The following is a 20,881-nucleotide window of genomic DNA, read 5'->3' on the forward strand; positions in this document are numbered from 1 at the left end:
GCTTTCTGAATTTCTGCTGAGGCAGTGTTTTGGCACACGAGGCTCTTGGGCTGATTACTGTCTCCTTGCTCAGAACGCACTGGGGAGGAAGGAGGAATTCCTCCTTTTTGCTGCCTTCTTTGAAGCCACTATGATGGACTCCTCTCTCAGCTCCAAGTCTGTCAGCTTTGAAGTCTCTATAGGTGGGTATTCCCCAGGGCCCCGTGTCCAGAACCTATGGGACCAGTGTGAATCTCCCTCTGACAGCCCAAATCAGCACTGAGGTCCTAAGGTGCCAGCCCTTGTACGGCTCGTGCTTCCAAAACAGGAACACAGGGAGGATGGGGGATGAAGCCAGGGAGTGCACACAGAGCTTTAATTACCTTAAAAGTCTGGATGCTTTCCTATAGGATTGGAGATTTGCAGTATTTGTCTGAACTGCTTGTCTGGGGAGAGCGGCTGAAGCTGTCCTGGGAAGTGGGGGTGACGAGAGGTGGAAGGGTTTGGGAGCAAGAAAGGGAAGCCCAGCAGGGGAAGGTGGGATACTGGGGTTGGCCTTGTAGAGCTGAGAGGCTGTGACAGAGGGTGATGGGGAAACAATGATAGGAGAGCAGGTCCAAACCCCCACCTGATGAGTTGAGTTGAGATGCTTGATGCTGAGAAGTCTTCCTGGGTGACTGCTGCTGACCCCAGTGTAGGGCTGTAGATGATGGTTAACAGGCACTTGGAACTGGCGGAACTTGAACGCATACACAAGGACTTCCCTGCAATTGCCCAGCTCCCTCTCAGACCTCCTGGTTGTCCGTGGAATGCTCTGGTGGTTGGATGCTACTGAACTCCTAGTTTCAAAAGCAGTGCGTGCCCATGTGCTTCTCTTGGCAGGATGATGGCACTCTCATTTTGCAAGCTAGCAAACTTGTTTAACAGTCATCCTACTTATCTGTTTACTGTTTAATGCATAACTTCAAGGAAACTATGGCAAAGTTGAAGAGGTTGGGACCAAAGTATGGAGAAAAGTGGAAAAGGGAGAAGCGAAAGAAGAAAAGCAGCCTTTGCTGGACCCTGGTTCAGATGGTGAGCTGGACATTGAAGTCCCAGCCCCAGCTTCAGCAGCACCGAACAAGTCAGTGACGAAGAGCCAGAAACCAGAGCCCATGGAGTATGACAGGTGAGTCTTCTTTGTCCTTCTTTCCCACCTGCCCTGGTCCTGCCCCAGCTTCCTGCGTTGGTTATTCCAGGTGTTCTAGAGGTCTGCTCAGCAATCTGAGCGCTGTGCAGGCGTTTCTCCTCTTTGCAAGCCTGCAGCTTGCCGTGGCCTAGCTGGCTGGCATTGCCCATTAGCTCTACAGGCCTTACAGTGTCTGCTTGATGTGTGCAGGTGGCCAAGGATGTGGTCCCAGTGAAACTGTGACCCGTCAGTAACAGCAGTCCCTTTTCTGGTTAACAAGCAGCATCCTAAGGGCTTGATTCCAGCGAGGAGGAAGGGAAGGAGTATTCTGGCAGATGCTGTCCTATGTTGGGCAGGCAAGACAGATAGACAAGCACTTCTGGTGATATGTTTGCCCTGGCAACGCTGCCTGGTTTGTGCCACAGGCCTGGCAACATCTTGGTGTTTGTGTTGTGAGCCCTGTGCCTGCTACTATTCAGTCCCATAGCAGCAAGAGATCTTGGCAGCACCCAAGATTGGTGGGCTCTTCTCCAACGAGAGGTGGTCCTCTTCTCCAATGGACTGCTTCTTTGATGGCTCTCCTTCTTAAATGACTGATGTGTGAGGAGGACCCCATCAGCTCATCTACCTTTTGATCCCAGTCAGTGTGTTCCAGTTCCCATTTGTCACTGAGTCCAGTCCAGTCTGGAACTTCCCCAGTGCCTGCCAGTGATATCTCCCTGGGAGCTTGATACACTTTTGCGTATATTTGTATATATTGTATATATTTCATTATTTCCTTTTTAAAAAATTGTTTATATTTCATTGAAGTAGTTTAGTTTTTTTCTAAACTCATAACTTTATTTCTCCTCTTCTCCTTGGAGCAAGAGGTGGGGGAGAGCATCTGTCGTCTTGCCACTGGCCAACCTGGCCAAAACTGCGGCAGATTTATTGTCGCCCAACATGGGGCGTGAGCTTCCAGTTTGCTCAGGGAATGTCATTCCTAAGCGAAATGTTATATCGTGCCTTTGGAGAGCATTGTTTGAAGTAAATGGATATAATGCTGCTGAACTTGCTGAATATGTTGAATGGTTTACTTGCTCTTTGTATTTGTACATTGTGGTTTAAATGTGCTATTTTTGTATGTTTGGCATTCAGATGTATAATATAGTTACTTGGATAATGGCTATACCTGCATATTTTGGGCATCAGATGATGGATTTTATTAGTAATTACCCTTTTGGTTTCACCTGGGAAAGGTTTATGTTGTCCTTTAATGCTTATGTCAAAGAGCTAGGGGATGGCTTTTACCTCTGCAAATTGACTCAATTCACCTTCTCCTTCAGTCGCTTCTGCAACTTGTGTAGGACTCCGTACAGCAGCTTTCCACCTTCAGTGCTTTCCTACAATATGACAAGATCCATCAGTGAACAGAGCATACTGTTTCTCATTATCTTGAGAGTTCATTATATGGTGGGGCTTCCTCACCACGAGTCACCACATTCTCTGGTGGCGTTCCAAAGTCTTTGTCTTTGAGCCAGTTTGTGATCGCTTCTACAATTCCTGGACAATCTGGGTTTCCTATTTGAGCTCACTGTGTGATTAAGGCAACCCACTTGTTCCAGGTAGCATCGGTGGCATGATGAGTAGAAGGAACTTCACCCTGGAACATCCAGCCCAGGACTGGTAATCGGGGTGCCAGGAGGAGCTGTGCTTCAGTAACAATTACTTCTGAAACAGCTCTAACTCCTCCATATGCTGCCAGGATTTCTTTCTCAGTTGGGCTATAGTTGGCCTCAGAACCTTTGTATCCTCAACTCCAGAATCCTAGGGGTTGACCTTGAGTCTCCCCTGGTGCTTTCTGCCATAAGCTCCAGGTAGGGCCATTGTCCCTGCCTGCGGTGTAGAGCACATTTTTAATGTACCGTCCTGTTCGGACTGGTCCAAGATCTACTGCACACACAATCTCTTGTTTAATTTGCTCAAAGATGGTTGTCGCCAGATCCCAATGTATGTGATTAACAAAATATCAGCTATGTCCTCACCTACTAACAAAAAGAAAATACAAGTCTTTTTAGGTGTTGTAGGTTTCTGGAGAATGCATATACCAGGTTATAGTCAGGTTGTGAAACCTCTGTGTGAAGCGACTCGAAAGAAAAATGAGTTTATGTGGGGTCCTGAGCAACGACAGGCCTTTGAGTAAATTAAACACGAGATTGTGCAAGCAGTAGCCCTTGGACCAGTCCAAACACGACAGGACATTAAAAATGTGCTCTACACTGCAGCTGGGGACAGGAGATCATCTAGTCCAACCCCCTGCCAGAGCAGGGTCACCCAGAGCAGGTGGCACAGGGACGCGTCCAGGCGGGTTTGGAATGTCTCCAGAGACGGAGACTCCCCCACCTCTCTGGGCAGCCTGTGCCAGGGCTCTGCCACCCTCAAAGTCAAGAAGTTCCTCCTCATGTTGGGATGGAACTTCCTATGGTCAAGTTTGTGCCTGTTACCTCTGGTCCTGTCACTGGGCACCACTGAGAAGAGCCTGGCCCCGTCCTCTTAACACCCGCCCTTCAGATATTTGTAAGCACAGATTCATCTGGGCACGTGCTGCTCTCTGTTAGAAACCCTGTGCGCTGGTTTGGGATGGCAAAGGGCAGATCCAGCAGCTTAAATCCATGTCCATGTTGTGGTTCTCTGTGAGGAGCCCAGAGCCCAGATGCTGCTTGCTGTGGTGCGGCACACGCTCGTGCCTTCTGCAAACAGCAGCTGTAACCTCCTGTGCCTGCTGCCCATAGGTCATACAGCTGCCTGCCCATGATGCATGAGAAACCCTGCGTGTACGTGTGGAGCTACTGGGAGGATCACACGTGGAGACTCTGCATTTCCAACTGGATCGTCAAGCTGGCAGAGCGCCTGGTAGTGTGTTCAGGGTGTGCGTGGTCCTTCCCGGTGTGCTTTCCTTGTAGCACGTGCAGTTGCTCTGTGAGATGTTTGCCTTAAACATCCTCACCTCCCGTGCGAGTCGGCGTCCCTCACAGGCCTTTTAGATGTGTGGGGTAGGGCAGTGAGCGCAGAGCCACTGCCCATCCTGTGACACAGCCTGGGGGTGTCTCCTGGAGGTGTGACTGACACCACGTTGGTGACAAAAAGCTCCTCTGCTACGAGTCCTGTTTGCTCTGGGGAGACGCTGCTGCAAGCAGACTTTCAGCCTTGGGCTGCCATCAGGGCGGTGCAGTCTCTTCCCCGTACCTCATCCTTCCCTTTCGGGAAAGGGAGCTTGCCAGTGGTTTTCAGTTGCTGCTCAAAGACTGAGACAAAAGGTTTTGTAACAACCGGTGTTAAGGTTACTCCCAGGCTCCAGAGAGCCCCTGGCAGCACAGCACTGACCCGCAGCACTCTCACGATCCCTAGCTCTGCAGGACACAAGCCGTTTGTGGCAAAAGCATCCTTGCAGTGTTTCACTCTGACTCCGCAGCCAGGTGCAAGCTGCCTGAATGTTGTGCTTTCCCCACAGGAGCAGGGGCTGGACGATGTGGAGAAGCTTGTGAGAAGGCCAAAGGCTAAAGCAGAAGAACGGCTCAGAGAGGTGCTGGAGGAATTTGTAGCTGGATGCAGGTTAGCATGTCCCTCATTTCCTAAGGTTTCATGTTTTCAAGTTAGGAGGCCATAGCGCGTTCTGCCTGGGCTGTGCACAGCCTGCTCTCTCGTCCTCTTGAGACAGATGAGCGGAAGGAAACTAGGATGACCTGGGGAAAGGACCCTGTAGCTCTTCATGCTTGGAGAGGACGCCCCAGTCCTGGGAAACACAGGCATCGTAGGCTGCAGCCTTGATTTTCCTGGACTCTTGGGTGTTTCCTAAGTGTCAGGACATTTCCTTCACTCTCTTCAGTCATGCAGACAAGAGACTAGTGTTTCAATCACTGTGACGGGCCGACGGGGTCCCATACACATTTCAGTCCCCAGCCTTGTCATGGCAACAGTAGAGAGGGATCCTCAGGTGCTGAGCAATCCCCAGTGTACCTTCCAAATCAAAAAGCTTGCAGAAGAGAGGGCATTGCAGAGAGGGGGGATTCTGGTGCATTTGGGTTAGTACCAGAGAGTGGGAGCTTGTGCCCCTGCTGTGTGAGCTGTGCTCTGCCTGCTGGGCACAAGGACTGTGGAGCCTGTGCTGCTTTTCTCATTGCAGGCAATATTCACTCGGCGCAGAGAGAAAAACAATGGCCCATCCAAACAACCTTGACAGATGTCGGATGAAATACCTGATGCGCAACATCGTAAGCTGTGGGACTTAGTGGTGGGGGTGGGAGCCCACGCAATACCTGCTCTGGGGGATGCTTCTGGAGGACCGGCTAGAACTGATGCGAAGAAGGAAATTTGGGGTTAAGACATGGTATCAGTCATAGGCTTTTACTGCAGCATGTCCCGCTTCTGCTCAGAGCAATACAGCTTCCAGCACAGGGAACAGAGGCAGGGACTGGCCATGGCTGCCTCCAAATTTATGCAGGCGTTGCGCCCTGATGCCATCCTTCCTTTCCTGTGGGGCACGTGTGGCTGAGCACATGCGTGTTGCTGCAGGCCTTATGGTGCAGGCTATTCCCGCAGGCAGTTTTGGGGGAGCTCACTGAGACCCACTGCCCCTGGAAACTCAGCCCATGGGCTGGGTACCCATCCAGCAGATCTACAACAGCCATCCACCTGCCTGTCTCTGGAGAGAGCAACATCCAGGCACTCATAATCCTGCAGACAAGTCCAGCTAGCCGAATGAGAGCACAGTTACATACCTCCCATCACAGCACAGCAGAGCACAGCTATAGTCATAGTCCTCATCAGACTCCAAAGCTTTGAAATGCTGACCAAAATGCATTGACAGCAGTAGGAAATAAAAATTAGGCACGTCTGGGTCCCGGGTCCCAGCTCCCTTCCCTCTGCCTCCCCGCACGGTGTCACCTGAGCTATGGTGAAGGTAGCCTGCTAAGTCTGAGTCTCTCTGAAAGACAGAACCAGCCCAAGAGATGAGTTTTCTGGCCTTGTCAGTCCATACCGGGTTTGCACACTGAATTCCTTCTGGTTTTCATTATTAGTTTTAGTTCGTCACAAAGTCTCTCCTCAGATGTGTACGCTGTCAATTACTGGGCATGAAAGCCCAGCCCCATCTTCCAGTTTCCTACATTTTTCTGTTCCCATACTTCTGTGGCCCCAAGTATCGCCTTGTGCAAAGCCTCTCCCAGGCACTATCTGGAGCCTTCGACCACTGGCTTCTGAAATGTCTACTCCTTGTACCTCTTTCTGCCCCGCATGATGCAAAAGCGAATGGACCTCTGTTACTGGCTGGTATGGGCAGAGCTGATGAGTTACTGGAGTCTCCAGGTCTTGGCACCCTTCTTTCAATGGCTCGTGACAGGTTCATGGACGTTTGCTCTCAGCAGCTGGAGAGTGAGCTGTGGTGGAGGATGGGGTGCAATGGGGCAGGATGGACGCGATCAGCACACGGGTGCTTCCCTGCAGAGCCCTTGTGAGGGGTGCCAGCCGGGCATGCCTCAGCCACGGCTGGGCATGTGACAGCCGTCTTCTCTGTTCAGATCCTGTATGCAAAGCAGGGGCTCCGCGTGAGGCGGCGGCTGACTCGAACCAATGTCAAGGAGAAAGTTAAGGAGACAAGGAGGATCCTGGCAAAGCTGCGCTTCATGGCTAAAGAGGTACAGCTGCTCCTGGGGCGCCCCATTTCCAAACACAGGCAAGGAAAGGGCACTGGGCTGGCTGCCGGGGCTCTCACTAGCCTGAGTTGGGGCTTTTCCTCTGCTGTCTTTCCTTGCTGTGTAAAATCCCAAACTCTAGTTACTGGAAGTTACTGTATTTCATGTAATGGCTCTTAGGAGGGATGAGGCTTGGCAGCTTTGCAGGGCTCTTGGTGACGGAGCTCAGCGGTGGGTTGGAGGCAGAACCGGGCCAGCTCCAGGCCACCCAGGCCTCTCTTCCTGGCCGGCCCGAGGCTGTGCCCGCAGCGGGGCTGTGGGTGGTGTGCCTGGGAAAGCCGCCTCGCCTGTGCTGTCCACACTCCCACTGGGGGCTCACCCTGGGCACCTTCTGCAAATTCAGACTTGCGTTGAAACAAGATCTCTCATCCGTAGCAGAGACTCTCCGTTTTCAGAGTTTCGCTGGCTCATTTTAAATAACTCCTGAATGTGTTTGTGTAGTTGTAGTCTAAACCAGCATGCAGCGTTTGCTGGAGTTAGCAGACGTGTTTGCAGTTTGGAGAAGTCTTTCACCAAGCAAAGTCGTATCGTTTTCACACCTTTAGCTATGTGAGAGTAGACTTTAGCATGACCAAGATGTCACCCCTCGCGCCACCAGGAGGAGAAGCTGTCCTCAGGATCCAGCTTCACAGGCCTGCTGCAGCTGGTCCCCCGGCCAGACAGGAACCTCCTCCCATTTTGCTCTCTGCTATTGGGTGGGAATGTTGCTGTCAGCCCTGCACGTACACTTGACACTTTTAGTCTGTGCTTGGAGGCTGGTGGTCTTTGTTTGGATCAGTAATAATTTGGTTTGGCTACTTGTGTACGGAAAAGCATTAAGTACAAGTGCAAACACTAACGGCAGGGAAACTGAGATGGGGAAGGGAACTTACATCAGAGTTTAAAAGAAGTCATTGCTTCTACCTGTGCATTTGCTTTATTGCAAGTCCTGCTCCCAACCTGAACTGCAGCTTTATGCTGGGCACTCTTGTCACGATGTAACTGGGATGCCAGCTAATGTGGTGCCTTCCCATGGATCAGCACTCGGGCTCCTGTCGAAGGTGTGGAGTAAAATGCCACTTCTCCAGTCTGGCGGGCACTCCTCCTCACCAACATGGTATGGGGCTGAGCGCATCCTTCTGGTGTTCACAATGAAAAACAAGGCAGATCACAGATCCCTCTAAGAAACCCGCAGAGCCACACTGCAGGGATGAGACTTTCAGAAGCCCGTGCCCAATGTTAGGCCCTTCATTTACTCTTGGATCTCCAAAGTGGCGTGCAGCCAGCAGTCCCTCCTGTGAGGAGATGAAGCTTTCACTGTGTCAGTGGGTGGAGGACAAGATACGTGCTATTCCTCTGCTATGATGTTCCTCTCTTTCCTCCCTCCAGCCCCAGTGCACCCTCCCCGATGTATTCGTCTGGATGCTCTGCAACAACAGGCGTGTGGCATATGCAAGAGTTCCTGCACAGAACGTTCTCTATTCGGTGGTCGAAGAGGAGAAAGGCAAGGACTGTGCGAAGATCCAGACTGTCTTTATGAAGGTAGGGTTCATATCAAAAAGTGTGCTCTTGCTTCGCACTGCTTCTCCCTCCTTCATGAGGAAACAAAGCTCTTGCTCCACCACTGCCTTTTGCCTCTGTTAATGTGATTCTCTGTCTCCTGTGATCTTTGGTTAGTCACTGACTGACGGTGATCGTCTGGTCTGAAAGGGGCATGGCTGGGATGGGAAACCTGCTAAACCTCCTGTGCTTTCAGGTCCCTGGCTTGCACACTGGCGAGATCTTTGCCAAACTGGAAATCTACATGTGGCTTGGGGTAACCAAATATGCGAAGAACTGTTTGGCAGAGCTGCCTGAGGAGTTCAAGTTCCTCTCTGAGAGTGGACAGGAGATAGCCCAGCTCTCAGCGTGCAGTCCTCCCAGCCGGCTCAGCAGGGATGGTGAGCGTAGATGCCACTTTTCCATGGCTTAACTGTGAGCAGGAGAGCAGAGAGGTGAGAGGTCCTGCCCCAAGGTCAGTGTCTGAGGAGTAGGACCTGATCTGTCATCTCCAAGGCATGACTGGGACATGTTTGCTCTCATGAGGACGTGTTTGCATGCTCACAGCTGAAGCAGCACGCAGGACGGGTGCTTCGTAGGCACTGAACTTGTTGCCAAACTGACAATGGGCAGGAGGTCTGCCCCATTGCTGAGGCCCGGTGGTGCTCCCCCACACCAGATGCTCACAGCAGATCACTGCACATCTCACATGTCATTTCCTTCCCAGAGGTGTCTGGGGAGCCTGCTGCGCTTGACCAAACCTTTTGAGATGTGCTGGCCTTATGAGAGCCACAGTGAATGCCGCTGGAGGTGGCAAGGACATTCCTTGCAGGGTGTGCCCACTCCTACCTGGCTGGCCCTCTTCTTCATGCGTTTTTTGACCTCACACAGGGCTGGATTGGGGAACTGGGACTTCTCTTCTCTTTCTCTTACCAGATTTCAGCTACTTCCAGCTCCGAGCCCATCTGTATCAGGCTCGAGGGATCCTCCCTGCAGATGACAATGGTCTTTCAAATCCATTTGCAAGAGTGGTGTTTTCAACTCATTGCCAAACCACCAGGGTGAGACTACGTAAACTCTTGCCTCTGCCATCTTGGGGACTTAGGGAGAGAAAAATCATCATGTCCTCGCTGGCATGTTGAAGGCCCGTGCTGTGGCAGTCCTCCTGGAAATTTTGTAACTCCAGGCATGAGGTATTTATGTGCTCTGAGCGGTGTGACTGTGTTCAGGGAACATTTGACAAAACATATATATCATTGAGCACGGTCTCAAAGTTTAATTGGCATGTGCTAGTTGGCCCCAAGTGCTGATTTCACACTTTTACCATCTCACCTCCTGCCAGGTGCCAGCTGAATGCAGCTGTGTGGGAGACGGGGTCAGCCCATGCTTCCTCCCCCTCTTTACAAAGCGCACGTGGTTTGTTTCCACTGGCTGTGGTGTGCTCAGGCCTCCTGTCTCTCTCTGCAGATGCTGGAGGAGACACTGAGCCCCATGTGGAACGAGCTACTTCTGTTCGACCAGCTCGTTATTGATGGGAAAAAAGAAGAGTTGAAAACAGAGACCCCCATCATTATAATCAACCTTTTCAGCCACAATAAATTTGTAAGTATGGCCATGCTGCCCTCCTGCTGTCATTTCCAGGACAGGGAAGGCAGAGGAGCTCTGTGCGGGTGCTGAAAGCAGGCGCTTAGGAGGCACATCTCTGGTTTCCATGAGTCAGCTTGATCCTAGTCCGCTGGTGGTGGTGGTGAGTCCTGGGGGCTGTGGCTGAGGCGATAACAATAAAAAGAGTTTCTATAAATATATTAGTAAAAAAAGGAGGACTCGGGAGTATCTCCATTCTTTATCAAATGAAGGAGGTAACATAGTGACAAAGGATGAGGAGAAGGCTGAGGTACTTAATGCCTTCTTTGCCGCAGTCTTTAATGGTAGAGTTGGTTGTCCCCTGACTGCCCAGGCCCCTGAGCTAGTAGATAGCGGCAGGGAGCAGAATGAAGCCCCCGTAATACAAAGGGAGATGGTGAGGGACCTGCTCCAGCACCTGGACATCCACAGGTCTATGGGGCTGGATGGGATCCACCCGAGGGTACTGAGGGAGCTGGCAGGAGCGCTCACTGAGCCACTTTCCATCATTTACCAGCAGTCCTGGCAAACCGGGGAGGTCCCAGTTGACTGGCGTCTAGCAAATGTGACGCCCATCCACAAGAAGGGCCGGAAGAATGATCCAGGGAACTACAGGCCTGTCAGTCTGACCTCGGTGCCTGGAAAGGTGATGGAACAGACCATCCTGTGTGCCGTTATGTGGCACATGAAGGACAACCAGGCAATCAGGCCCAGCCAGCATGGGTTCATGAGAGACAGGTCCTGCTTGACAAACCTGATCTTCTATGACAAAGCGACCCGCTTGGTGGCTGAGGGAAAGGCTGTGGATGTTGTGTACCTGGACTTTAGTAAGGCCTTTGATACAGTTTCCCACAGCATCCTCCTGGAGAAACTGGCTGCCCATGGGTTGGATGGGAGTACTCTTCGCTGGGTTAAAAACTGGCTGGAGGGCCATTCATAAAGAGATCATCTTTATGAATGATCTGGACGAGGGGATTGAGTGCACCCTCAGTAAGTTTGCAGGCGACACCGAATTGGGTGGAAGTGTCGACCTGCTTGAGGGTAGGAAGGCTTTGCAGAGGGATCTGGACAGGCTGGATCGATGGGCTGAGGCCAATGGTATGAGGTTCAACAAGGCCAAGTGTGGGGTCCTGCACTTGGGTCACAACCCCATGCCGTGTTACAAGCCTGGGGCAGAGTGGCTGGAGAGCTGCCTGGCAGAAAAGGATCTGGGGGTGCTGGTCGACTGCTGGCTGAATATGAGCCAGCGGTGTGCCCAGGTGGCCAAGAAGGCCAACAGCATCCTGGCCTGTATCAGGAACAGTGTGGCCAGCAGGACTAGGGACATGATCGTCCCCCTGTACTTGGCACTGGTGAGGCCCCACCTCGAGTACTGTGTCCAGTTTTGGGCCCCTCATTACAAAAAAACCATTGAGGTCCTGGAGCATGTCCAGAGAAGGGTAATGAAACTGGTGAGGGGTCTGGAGGAAAAGTCTTATGAGGAGCGGCTGAGGGAGCTGGGGGTGTTCAACCTGGAGAAAAGGAGGCTGAGGGGAGACCTTCTCACCCTCTACAACTCCCTGAAAGGAGGGTGTAGAGAGGTGGGGGTCGGTCTCTTCTCCCAAGTAACAGGCGATAGGACAAGAGGAAACGGCCTCAAGTTGTACCAGGGGAGGCTGAGACTGGATATTAGGAAAAAATTTTACACTGAAAAGGTGTTGAAATGGGCTGCCCAGGGAAGCGGTTGAGTCGCCATCCCTGGAGGTATTTAAAAGACAGGTAGACATAGTGCTTAGAGATATGGTTTAGTGATGGTTTTTGTCAGAGTTGGGTTGATGGTTGGGCTAGATGATCTGAAGGGTCCCTTCCAACCTGGGCGATTCTATGCTTCTGTGATGAGCTAGGATAAACGTGCTGTCTGCAGTGCGCAGATGGCTCAGAGATGCCCTGAGCCACATCCTGATGAGTGCTCAGTGGATCCGGGATCTCTCCTTTTTGGAGAAGCACTGTGCCTCTCCCAGGTGCCTGCCCCGCTTCCTCGGCATGCTCACGTTGCAGAGGGCTTGTAGCCAGGGGGAGACACGTAGCTCATAGGCCTGTTCCTTCCCCTCTGTCCTTCAGGTGTCATCTTCCATTGTTCCTCAGTCCTCCCTTTTCTCTCTTCATTAGTACTTTGAAGTCACACTCCTGTGGCCTCTTTGTTATCGTAAGGGGAACGGTGTAACTCGCACTGGATTCTCCTGTGTAGCTCAGCAGCTTTCCTGGGTCCCAGTACAAGACAGACGTTGATGTACTAGAGTGAGTCCAGAGGAGGCCACCAAGATGGTTGGGGTTGAAGCACAGGACAGAATGAGGAGAGGTGGAGAGCTGGGTGTATTCAGCCTGGAGAAGATGAGGCAAAGGCAGTGTCTTATTGCTGCCTGCAGCTGCCTGATGGGAGAGGGCGGAGAAGGTGGAGTCAGACTTCTCTTGGAGGTACCCAGGGGCAGGATGACAAGGAACAAACACAAGCCGAAACAAGAGAAATATCCAACTTGCTCTAAGGAAGTAATTTTCACCCAGAGGGAGTTCAAATGCTGGGCCTGGAGCTCAGGGAGCTTATGGGATCTCCGTCCTTGGAGACACTTAAACCCTGGCTGGAGGAGACTCTGAGCAACCTGATCTAGCTTTGATGTCCTCTGGTGCACAGTCCCAGGCCGTCTGCCCAGTTCTGCATGGAGATGGACTGGGAGTTAAGAGGATTTGCTGCAGGTGTGTCTCATTTGCTCCTAGCTCTGGATGGAGCAAAGGGAATCAAAGCCGAGGATGGCAAGCAGTCTTGTGCTGTCCCAGATTGGCCAGAATTAGTGGTGGTCTTTTCTCTGAGGTGGTGAGATAACACAGGGATGCTTTGACCCATTCCCCCCTTTCCCACAGGGCTCCCCTGCGTTCCTTGGCCAGGCCTTTGCTGTCCCACAGGTGAAGCTGGTTGATGAGCCGTACACCAAACCTGCCATGCAGTTCTTTGATTTCTACAAAGGCACCAAAGCAGCGGGAGAGCTTATTGCCACTTTTGAGCTGATTGAGTTGGATTACAGTGGCTATTTGGAGGTAATGGGCTTGTAGGAAGCTGCGTATGGTTGACAGCTCGCTGGGGAGAGATGTGTGGGTGAAGAGCTGGTTGCACGGGGCCCACCAGAGGGTTCCCTGTTGAAAACCACATCTGCCTTTCAACTGAAGGGAGGCTGCAGGGACAGAGCCTGTGAGCCCAGGTCAAGAGGGGAGGGAGAGGGGGCATGGCATGGAGTAGAAATGGCTTTCATTCCTTGGTGTGCCCTGGCTCCACCTGTTCAGCCATCAGTGCCCGAGGATGTGGAACCCAAGGAGCCTGACTACCTGGGAGACCCTCGTGCTGGAAGGTTCATCATCCCTGAGGGCATATGCCCGGTGCTGAAGGAGTTTCGCATAGAGGTACACTGCCTTCTACTGGGCTGGCTCCCCGCGAGGCTGCACCAAGCAGACAACACAGCTGGTCTGTGCAGAGGGCAGGGCTTGTGGCGGGAGTTGGGTTTGGAGCTCAAATGTGCTTTGAGGCCTGAGCAGAAGCCAGAAATGGAGGTACTTGAGAGAGAAGCTGTCTCAGCGGTTTAGCGGCCAGAGCTGTTGAATGGCTGGGTTGGCAGAGTGGCCTCATGCCTCTCTTGAAGTCTGTGTCCTGCAGGGTGAGGGTGGTGGTAGCAGCGGGCAGGGTTGCAGGCTGCATGGCTGTGCCATGCCTGGCGTGTCTCAAGCAGCCCAGTGGCTTTGTGTTGTTCTTCAGATCCTGTTCTGGGGCCTGCGAGACCTGAAGCGGGTGAACTTGTTCGAGGTGGATCAGCCCCAGGTGATCATTGAATGTGCTGGCAAGAAGGTGGAGTCAGAAGTGATCGTGACCTACAAAGAGAACCCCAACTTCACCGAGCTGGTCAAATACATGGATGTGGTGAGTGGGAAGGGGGGGTCCCACCACGCCAGGGTCACTGTGGCAGTCTTGCACCTGTGCGCTGCCTGTCTGCACGGGGCAAGGTAACAGGATGGGAGCTGCCCCTGGGGTTTTGCTCTCTGGTGGCCACACGGTTTAGCTGCAGATCAAAACCTTTGTGAAACTGCCCACCAAGAGCAGTCTTATCCATCACCTGTCACTGCAAGGTTTTTGTTTTTTGGACAGAGCTGCCAATCAGACCTCCCTGCCACGTGGTGGGGCTGCCACGGGTATAGCCCCTGTTCCTGTGAACTCTGTGCGTGGTTCTTTTGCAGGAACTCCCAGAGCAGGTTTACCTTCACCCTCCCCTCAGCATCTTCGTGGTGGAAAAGCGGGCGTTTGGGCACACTGTGCTGGTGGGTACCCACGTTGTGTCCAATGTGATGAAATTCTCACCCAGAGAGCTGGAGGAGGAACCAGAAGATGTGTCCAAAGGTGAGATGATTGGGAGGTTCCTGCGGAGGCAGCAGGCAGGGTCTACCAGTGGCAGAGATCCCTGGCGCTTCTCCTCCCTCCTAGCCAGGCAGCAAAAGTCCTCTCCTGAGACCCGTAAGATGCCCAGAAAAAGCACAGCATGGGGCAGGTTAGGGTTGGGGGCAGGTTGTGATCCTAGTCTGTTGCACTCGGCTCCAGACTGGTATTTGGGAAGCAGCAGCAGCCAAGTGATGGAGCGCTGGGTAAGGGCTGTCATCCCTCTTTGGGGATGGCAAAGGGCAATTTAAAGGGTAACAGGTAGGGTTTTCCTGTGGAATAACAACAAGTAGGAAGCAGTAGGCAGAAATAAATGATTGGAAACATGAAGCTCTTTCTCTTATCTCAGCTTGGAAAGTCTCATCCCAGTGTCTTCCCTCTCAGACTGTGGTAAACGTTGGCCTGGCATCTGGTGACCCAGGTCCCAGCACTCAACCCCTGAGTCTTGTGAAGGTGAGTGATTTGTAGGGCCCAGCAAATTTTGAAGTTTGGAAAGCCAAACTGAAGGTTAAAAATGAAAACGAAAGTTTAGAAGTCCAGAGTTAGGTTTCAACCCGCCAGTTTTTGCTCTGGACCCAAACACTCCTCTCCCCTGACTGTTCATCGGCACTGCTGAGTGTCTGGGCTCTGGCACAGGGAGGAGAGCTGTGGTGCCTTGAAAACTGCTGCTTTTGTAGCGAAGCGCAAACCTGGGGCTACAGGTAGCTTTACACCTCCTGTGCTCTGCTTGAAAGCTGCGCCTCTGCCAGAGACTTCCAGGGCACTAGAGTAGGGTGCATGGCTGTCCTGGACGGTCGTTTCCTCCCTTGGAACCCTTTTCTCTGTTCTTTTAAGTCTCCTTTGAGGAAAATTCCAATCAATAAGCTTGTAAAGAAGGAGGATGAATATGAAGAGGAAAAACCAGAGCTGGAAGAACTGGATTGGTGGTCCAAATACTATGAGTCCCTGAAGGAGCTGTATAACCAGGTAATCGTTTGTGACAGCTGCCAGCAGAGGGGGAAAGTGGCTGCACTGGCTTGAGGAACAGGTTTTCAGCAGCACTGGGTGTCATAGGAATCCTCCTGGTATGGATCTGCAGGAAGATGTGGGCTTTTGTGTGTCAAGCGCACTTCTGGTAGCCGGGTATCAAGCATCCACCAGCTGGACTAAATTCAGCAAGCAATGGATGTTGAAACATGCCTGAGGCTAGGGTGCCCAAGTGGTTTTGAGGATTCGACCGGGCTTTTGTTGAGGTACTCCTGAAAATGTGACATTGACGATTTTAGCTGCAATGCAGGGGCTTTCATGCTGCTTACTCTCCGTCCTGGCTGTCTTCCCAGGATGTGCTGTGGGAGGTCTGTGCCAGATTTCCTTTCTTGCCCTGTGTCTCTTAGATCCCAATCAAAAACACCACTGGGAAGATCTGGGGAGAAGAAAAGGTCGTTAATGCACTCACTGGATACCCTCCTGTGATGATTTTAATCCTAAATTATCTCAGGCTAGGGATTACTGACTCTGCTGTCAGGAAAGCTTTGACAGCGTCCTGTGCTTGGACGGAGCAGCCTTTGCTGTCAGGGATGTGGGGTAACTGTTTGTGTGTGTTTCAGGCACGTAGTGATGAGGAAGATGCTGAGAACGATGACCTGAATGATGCAGGTGAGTCCTCTAGGAATAGCCAACTCTTCTGTGGAAACAACCAGGACTTACACCATCCCGGATGGTGGTGGGCTTGTGGGAAATGGGGTCTGAACAGGTAACGACTTTGCAACATTCATCAAAAACAACGCAAAAGAGAGCAGAGACTGGAAACATTGGCAAGGGCTAACAAAGGCTATTTCAAGTTGAAAACACCAAACTTGCTGCAGAAAAATTTGGAAAACTGCGTTGAAGCAAGAGCCTTCCCAAGTGAGCAAAAACCTGCAGAAAAATCACCTGCAAGGATCGTGGGATTGTCAGGGTGAGAGCAGGAAGCAAAGGTGGGATGGAGAGAGAGGATGGTGGAGAGGCAAAACTGTCCAGGAGCACCATCACCCTGTGCATGTGGGATTCTCACCTAGGGTACAGGATTCACTATGAGGTAACAGAAAGACAGAAATAATAAAGATGATCTGAGAACAGCGTTACAGCTTGTAGGCTCAGGCTTGCAGAGGTGGAAGCAGTGACTCACCCAGCAATGACCCGGAGAGGTGAGACAGTCAGTGTAGAAATGATGTCAGTCCTATTTCATGGAGAGGGCTGAAGGATGCCTGCATGCCGTGCTCAAGGGATCTGGGGTCTCTGGGAAATGAGGCAAGGATGCACATTCTCTGTCCTGGGGTTGCTGGTGCCCCGGAAAAAGGTCTAGCTATGCTCCCTCCAAGCACAGCTGCCTTTGCTCAAAGGGGTTAGTGATGCCCCGGTTAGACATCCACCCAAACCCGCAGTCCATCAAATAAGCATCCATCCAAAGAAGAGGGTTCTCTCTCATTGGTGGGCTGGTTCAGTCACCTTCCTGCATTTGGTCTCTTCCCACTTCCTTCCTAAACAGTGGCCATGTCAGCAGGCAAGTCTGCCAGTTGTTGTCCCCCTCTGCCTGTCCGGCTATGTCTGGCTGGGAAACGCGAGGTGCCATAAGGACACCTGTTAGAGACAGCGGTAGCTCCAGTTACCCTGATGCAAGTCAAAGCCCTGGGTGAAAGTGAAAGCTGTTTCTGGGGCCATTTAATGGGCACGACTTGAGATTCTGGGTGAGATCAGAGCATTTTCTAATTTCCTATTGCCGTTTCCAGATGGGGGGAATTTAAATGTATCCTCCATTGACATGGAAGCGGAAGATGAGGCAGTAATTGAAGCTGAAATTGCACGACCCAAGAGGAAAGTCATCGCCACCCTTCAGGTGATTATTCAGGTGACAGACCTGGCCTCTTCCAACCTGCAGTGTGTGCTGGGCCCCTGTTGTTCCTGGGCTTTGTAACAGCCGGCGAGACCTTGGAGCCAAGCTGGGATGTGTGTGTCCATCTGAGGAGGGACCTGGGGGAATAGGGGAAAACCATAACACCTTGCACTTACTAATACAGGGGTAAGGTAGGAACAGGTGAAATGGTTGAAGCAGGCAAAGGATGGTCTTTCTGAGTCTCCTCCCCTTTAAGATGGCAGGAAAAGGCCCAAAATTACTTTCTATTTATTTCAGATCTACAACTCTGAGCTGGAAAATGAGTTTGATAATTTTGAAGACTGGCTGTGTATCTTCCCCCTTCATCGTGGCAAAGCAAATGAGGATGAAGACGGAAATGAGGATGAACATTTTGTGGGGAAGTACAAGGTACTGTACCATTTGAATGACGTTCGTGGAAGAAGATCCTTAGGACAATCTGTATTTCAGAGCATGGTGACACCAGTAAAGCCTTGAAGAGCGTGTGTGTGTGTGCGCGGTGATGTGAGGCCGTGGTGCAGCATGGCCAGGGTACTGTTGGTGCCTGTTGAAGCAATTGTGTCCTGTGGTCCTTTGTTAATTGATAAATGCACCTGATTCACATTTTTTTAGCTCTTGCAAGGAGAAAGCATGAAGCATAAAGGACTCTCATTCTGCTTGGGGCCTCTGGGTATGTTCAGTATGCAAATAAGTATTAGTGAGCTTCACTGGTTTTAAAATTAGTAAAACTAGTTTGAAAGAGGCATCGTCATCCCACCCAGGGGCTCCTGAAGACTCCGAAATATCAACTGCAGAAGTTGATTTAAGAAGGTCCCTAGAAAACCCCTGCTGCCTCCTGCCTTTGGCAGTCCAAAGTGCCTGGACATGTTCAGATCTTCTGGCATTGACAGTGGTCTGACAGCCTGCAGCCTAACTTGCAAACAGGGGCCGCCTGGGCCATCTGGACATGACAGTGCCTATGGAAAGGACTGTCCCCATGGGCACAGCGTGTCTGTGGTCTGCATGGGGGCAATGGCTCTGATTTTCAGTTGGCAGGTGACGCTGGTGTTGGTGGCTCCAATCTCATTTGAGATACTCTTCTTTAGTATCTCACTGTTACTTGCAATGTCTCTTCTGCAGGGCTCCTTCTATGTCTACCCCACTGAGGAAGCTGGCATGGAGCCCAAGGTTTCTCAGGGCATTCCAAGGAACAGACCCATCAAGGTTCTTGTAAGAGTTTACATCGTTAAGGTGAGTCTCTGGTGGTGGTGGCAGTAATGCTTGGAGGTCTTTCCCTCCCTATGGACCTCCTCCATTCTCTGCTCCGTAAATACGAGCAGTGGCACTTGTGAAAAGCTCAATGCTGGCTTGAAGGTTCTGCCAGCCCAGTGGAATTACGCTACATCTTGTCCATGGGGAGCCTTCCATGCGTTGTGGCTTCAGGTTGTGCTAAAAATACAGATTGACATTTCTTGGCTCCTCTCGTCTGCCTTGAGACAGTGAGCCAAGTAGTTGGACAGACCGCTGGAGACATTGGTGGCTTGTTGAATGGGGACAAGTGCCTGTTTCACTGCTGGGACAGCTGCTGGAGGAACCTGACCAGCGGGCTTGGGTGGTCTTAGGCCAGTGCAGTGTTCCTTGTGCAGGTTGCTCTCAGCAGCTGGTGTATGGCAGTACCTCTCGTGTATTCCAGGCTACGAACCTGTCTCCAGCAGACCCCAATGGCAAGGCAGATCCCTATGTGGTGGTGACTGTGGGACAGACGCAGAAGGACACAAAGGAGCGATATATCCCAAAGCAGCTCAATCCCGTGTTTGGAGAGTATGCATGAAGTTTTCATCTAGCAGGTTTAACAGCAATAGTGCAAATCTGGGGGCTCAGGCTGTGGCCCAGCATGTGTGGTCTTCTGTTCCTTTCTGCTGGAGTATCTTGTGCTGTAACACAAAGGTCCCAGGCATGTCCCTTGCCTCCAGGTTAGAAGGGGAGCACTCCCAACTGCCTGATTGAACAGACAAAGTATCGAGCCAAGCATCAACAAAGCTCTGGAGAGCTTTTTCTCTAGCTCCGGCACCTTTATCCAAGGGCATACATTCCTGGAAAAATAACTCTTTTCTTTGAACCTGCACACTGAAAACCGCATGCACTGAAAACTTCACACACTGAACTTATGGAGAACCAAAATCTATGAGAGGAGTTTGAGTTGTCAAATACAGTTCTTGAATGTGTAGGATGATCAAAGCAGAGTATGTGTTTCATTTTCGTTCTCTTTGCTAACTGTACTCTCCCTGTCTGATTCCTGTCCAGAGTTGTGGAGCTGACAGTCTCCTTTCCCATGGAATCGGAACTCACTGTGGCAATATTCGACCATGATTTGGTGGGATCCGATGATCTGATTGGGGAGACCAAGATTGACTTGGAGAATCGATTCTACAGCAAACACAGGGCCAACTGTGGAGTGGCCTCTCAGTACGACATGTAGGTACCGGTGTGATATGTTAGGGCAGTGAGATGCGTTCTTCTTGCCTACTGTTTGGGTGGGTAACAGAGCACCTCCAAGTTTTGGAGGACGAAACTGGCATCCACAGTATTCTTTGAGCAGGTGCCCCACAGATTTGCCACAAGTTGCATGGATAACTGCATCTCCTTTAGGCTCCTACCAGCTTCCTGTGATAGCTCTAATTCCTACTGCAGACCAATATATTTTGCATATAGCAGCAAAAAATTCTTTAATGTTTTCATATTGGTGTTCTGTGAGAAAAGCACTCACTGGACACTGATGTCATTTGGACCTCTTTCAGAAAGTACGGTGCTTTCTCTGGCAGTAGCTAATTCTGTGAGCAGCGAGGCTCATGACGTGTTTTCTTTCGGCCTCATTCAGTATGGATTCTTTGATATCTTTGGCCAGTTTTCTGTGAACTTCTCTTCTCCTACCGCACTATCGGAGAATAATCTGCGGGCATGGAGTTAAGGCCCCAGCACTGTTAAAACCTCTCTCCCGCTTAGGAGCTGCAGCTGGAATTGCTCCTCTTGCTGCTCTGATTCTGTGGGGTGCAAGCCTGGCTCTGTTCGGAGGAGGAGAGCTTGCTAAGCTTTTCACTTTTTAAGCTTTTGTGTCCCTGTGGTTTTTCCAGTGAGAATCTGAGCAAGGATCTGGTGGCATAAACTGTGCTGTAGGGAAGGCAGGGTGTTTCACAGCCTAGGAAAATAAGCCCTCTTGTGTCTAAGCTGAAGATGTTCTCAATGTTCTCCCTTTTATGCAGAAACGGCTACAACATGTGGCGAGATGCTTTCAAGCCCACGCAGATCTTGGATAGTTTATGCAAGAAAAACTCACTCCCTGCAGCAGAGTACAGACGGGAGGAGGTCAAGGTGGACAATAAAATATTCAAGATCCCTCCAGAGGCTTTTCCGGAAGGTACAGAGAGCTTGGAGAACAATGTCTGCTCCCTTAAACAGCTGCCTGTGCTCAGCGGTGCACGTGCTGGTGAGAGGTCTCGGAACCCACAGCTTCTCTTCCCTGAAGTGTCCAGGCTGGCTGCCCCTGC

The 20,881-nt window shown here is 51.3% G+C and overlaps 1 protein-coding gene across 1 annotated transcript in view; it reads left to right on the forward strand.

Annotated features, from left to right (window-relative positions):
* LOC141750182 (fer-1-like protein 4) overlaps positions 1 to 20,881 on the forward strand; it is a 42,985-nt gene that overhangs the window by 12,788 nt on the left and 9,316 nt on the right. Inside the window, exons 16-38 of the mRNA XM_074604872.1 lie at positions 74 to 182; positions 949 to 1,147; positions 3,919 to 4,039; positions 4,638 to 4,738; positions 5,310 to 5,397; positions 6,703 to 6,819; positions 8,245 to 8,397; positions 8,612 to 8,795; positions 9,331 to 9,455; positions 9,862 to 9,996; positions 12,913 to 13,086; positions 13,330 to 13,446; positions 13,796 to 13,957; positions 14,272 to 14,431; positions 14,817 to 14,920; positions 15,302 to 15,433; positions 16,054 to 16,102; positions 17,215 to 17,321; positions 17,616 to 17,747; positions 18,477 to 18,587; positions 19,030 to 19,157; positions 19,641 to 19,811; positions 20,597 to 20,751. Of these exons, the coding sequence (XP_074460973.1) occupies positions 74 to 182; positions 949 to 1,147; positions 3,919 to 4,039; positions 4,638 to 4,738; positions 5,310 to 5,397; positions 6,703 to 6,819; positions 8,245 to 8,397; positions 8,612 to 8,795; positions 9,331 to 9,455; positions 9,862 to 9,996; positions 12,913 to 13,086; positions 13,330 to 13,446; positions 13,796 to 13,957; positions 14,272 to 14,431; positions 14,817 to 14,920; positions 15,302 to 15,433; positions 16,054 to 16,102; positions 17,215 to 17,321; positions 17,616 to 17,747; positions 18,477 to 18,587; positions 19,030 to 19,157; positions 19,641 to 19,811; positions 20,597 to 20,751 (3,034 nt within the window). The remainder of the gene's footprint in view (positions 1 to 73; positions 183 to 948; positions 1,148 to 3,918; positions 4,040 to 4,637; positions 4,739 to 5,309; positions 5,398 to 6,702; positions 6,820 to 8,244; positions 8,398 to 8,611; positions 8,796 to 9,330; positions 9,456 to 9,861; positions 9,997 to 12,912; positions 13,087 to 13,329; positions 13,447 to 13,795; positions 13,958 to 14,271; positions 14,432 to 14,816; positions 14,921 to 15,301; positions 15,434 to 16,053; positions 16,103 to 17,214; positions 17,322 to 17,615; positions 17,748 to 18,476; positions 18,588 to 19,029; positions 19,158 to 19,640; positions 19,812 to 20,596; positions 20,752 to 20,881) is intronic.

Source organism: Larus michahellis, chromosome 12 (genome assembly GCF_964199755.1).
Source record: "Larus michahellis chromosome 12, bLarMic1.1, whole genome shotgun sequence".
Classification (NCBI taxonomy): domain Eukaryota; kingdom Metazoa; phylum Chordata; class Aves; order Charadriiformes; family Laridae; genus Larus; species Larus michahellis.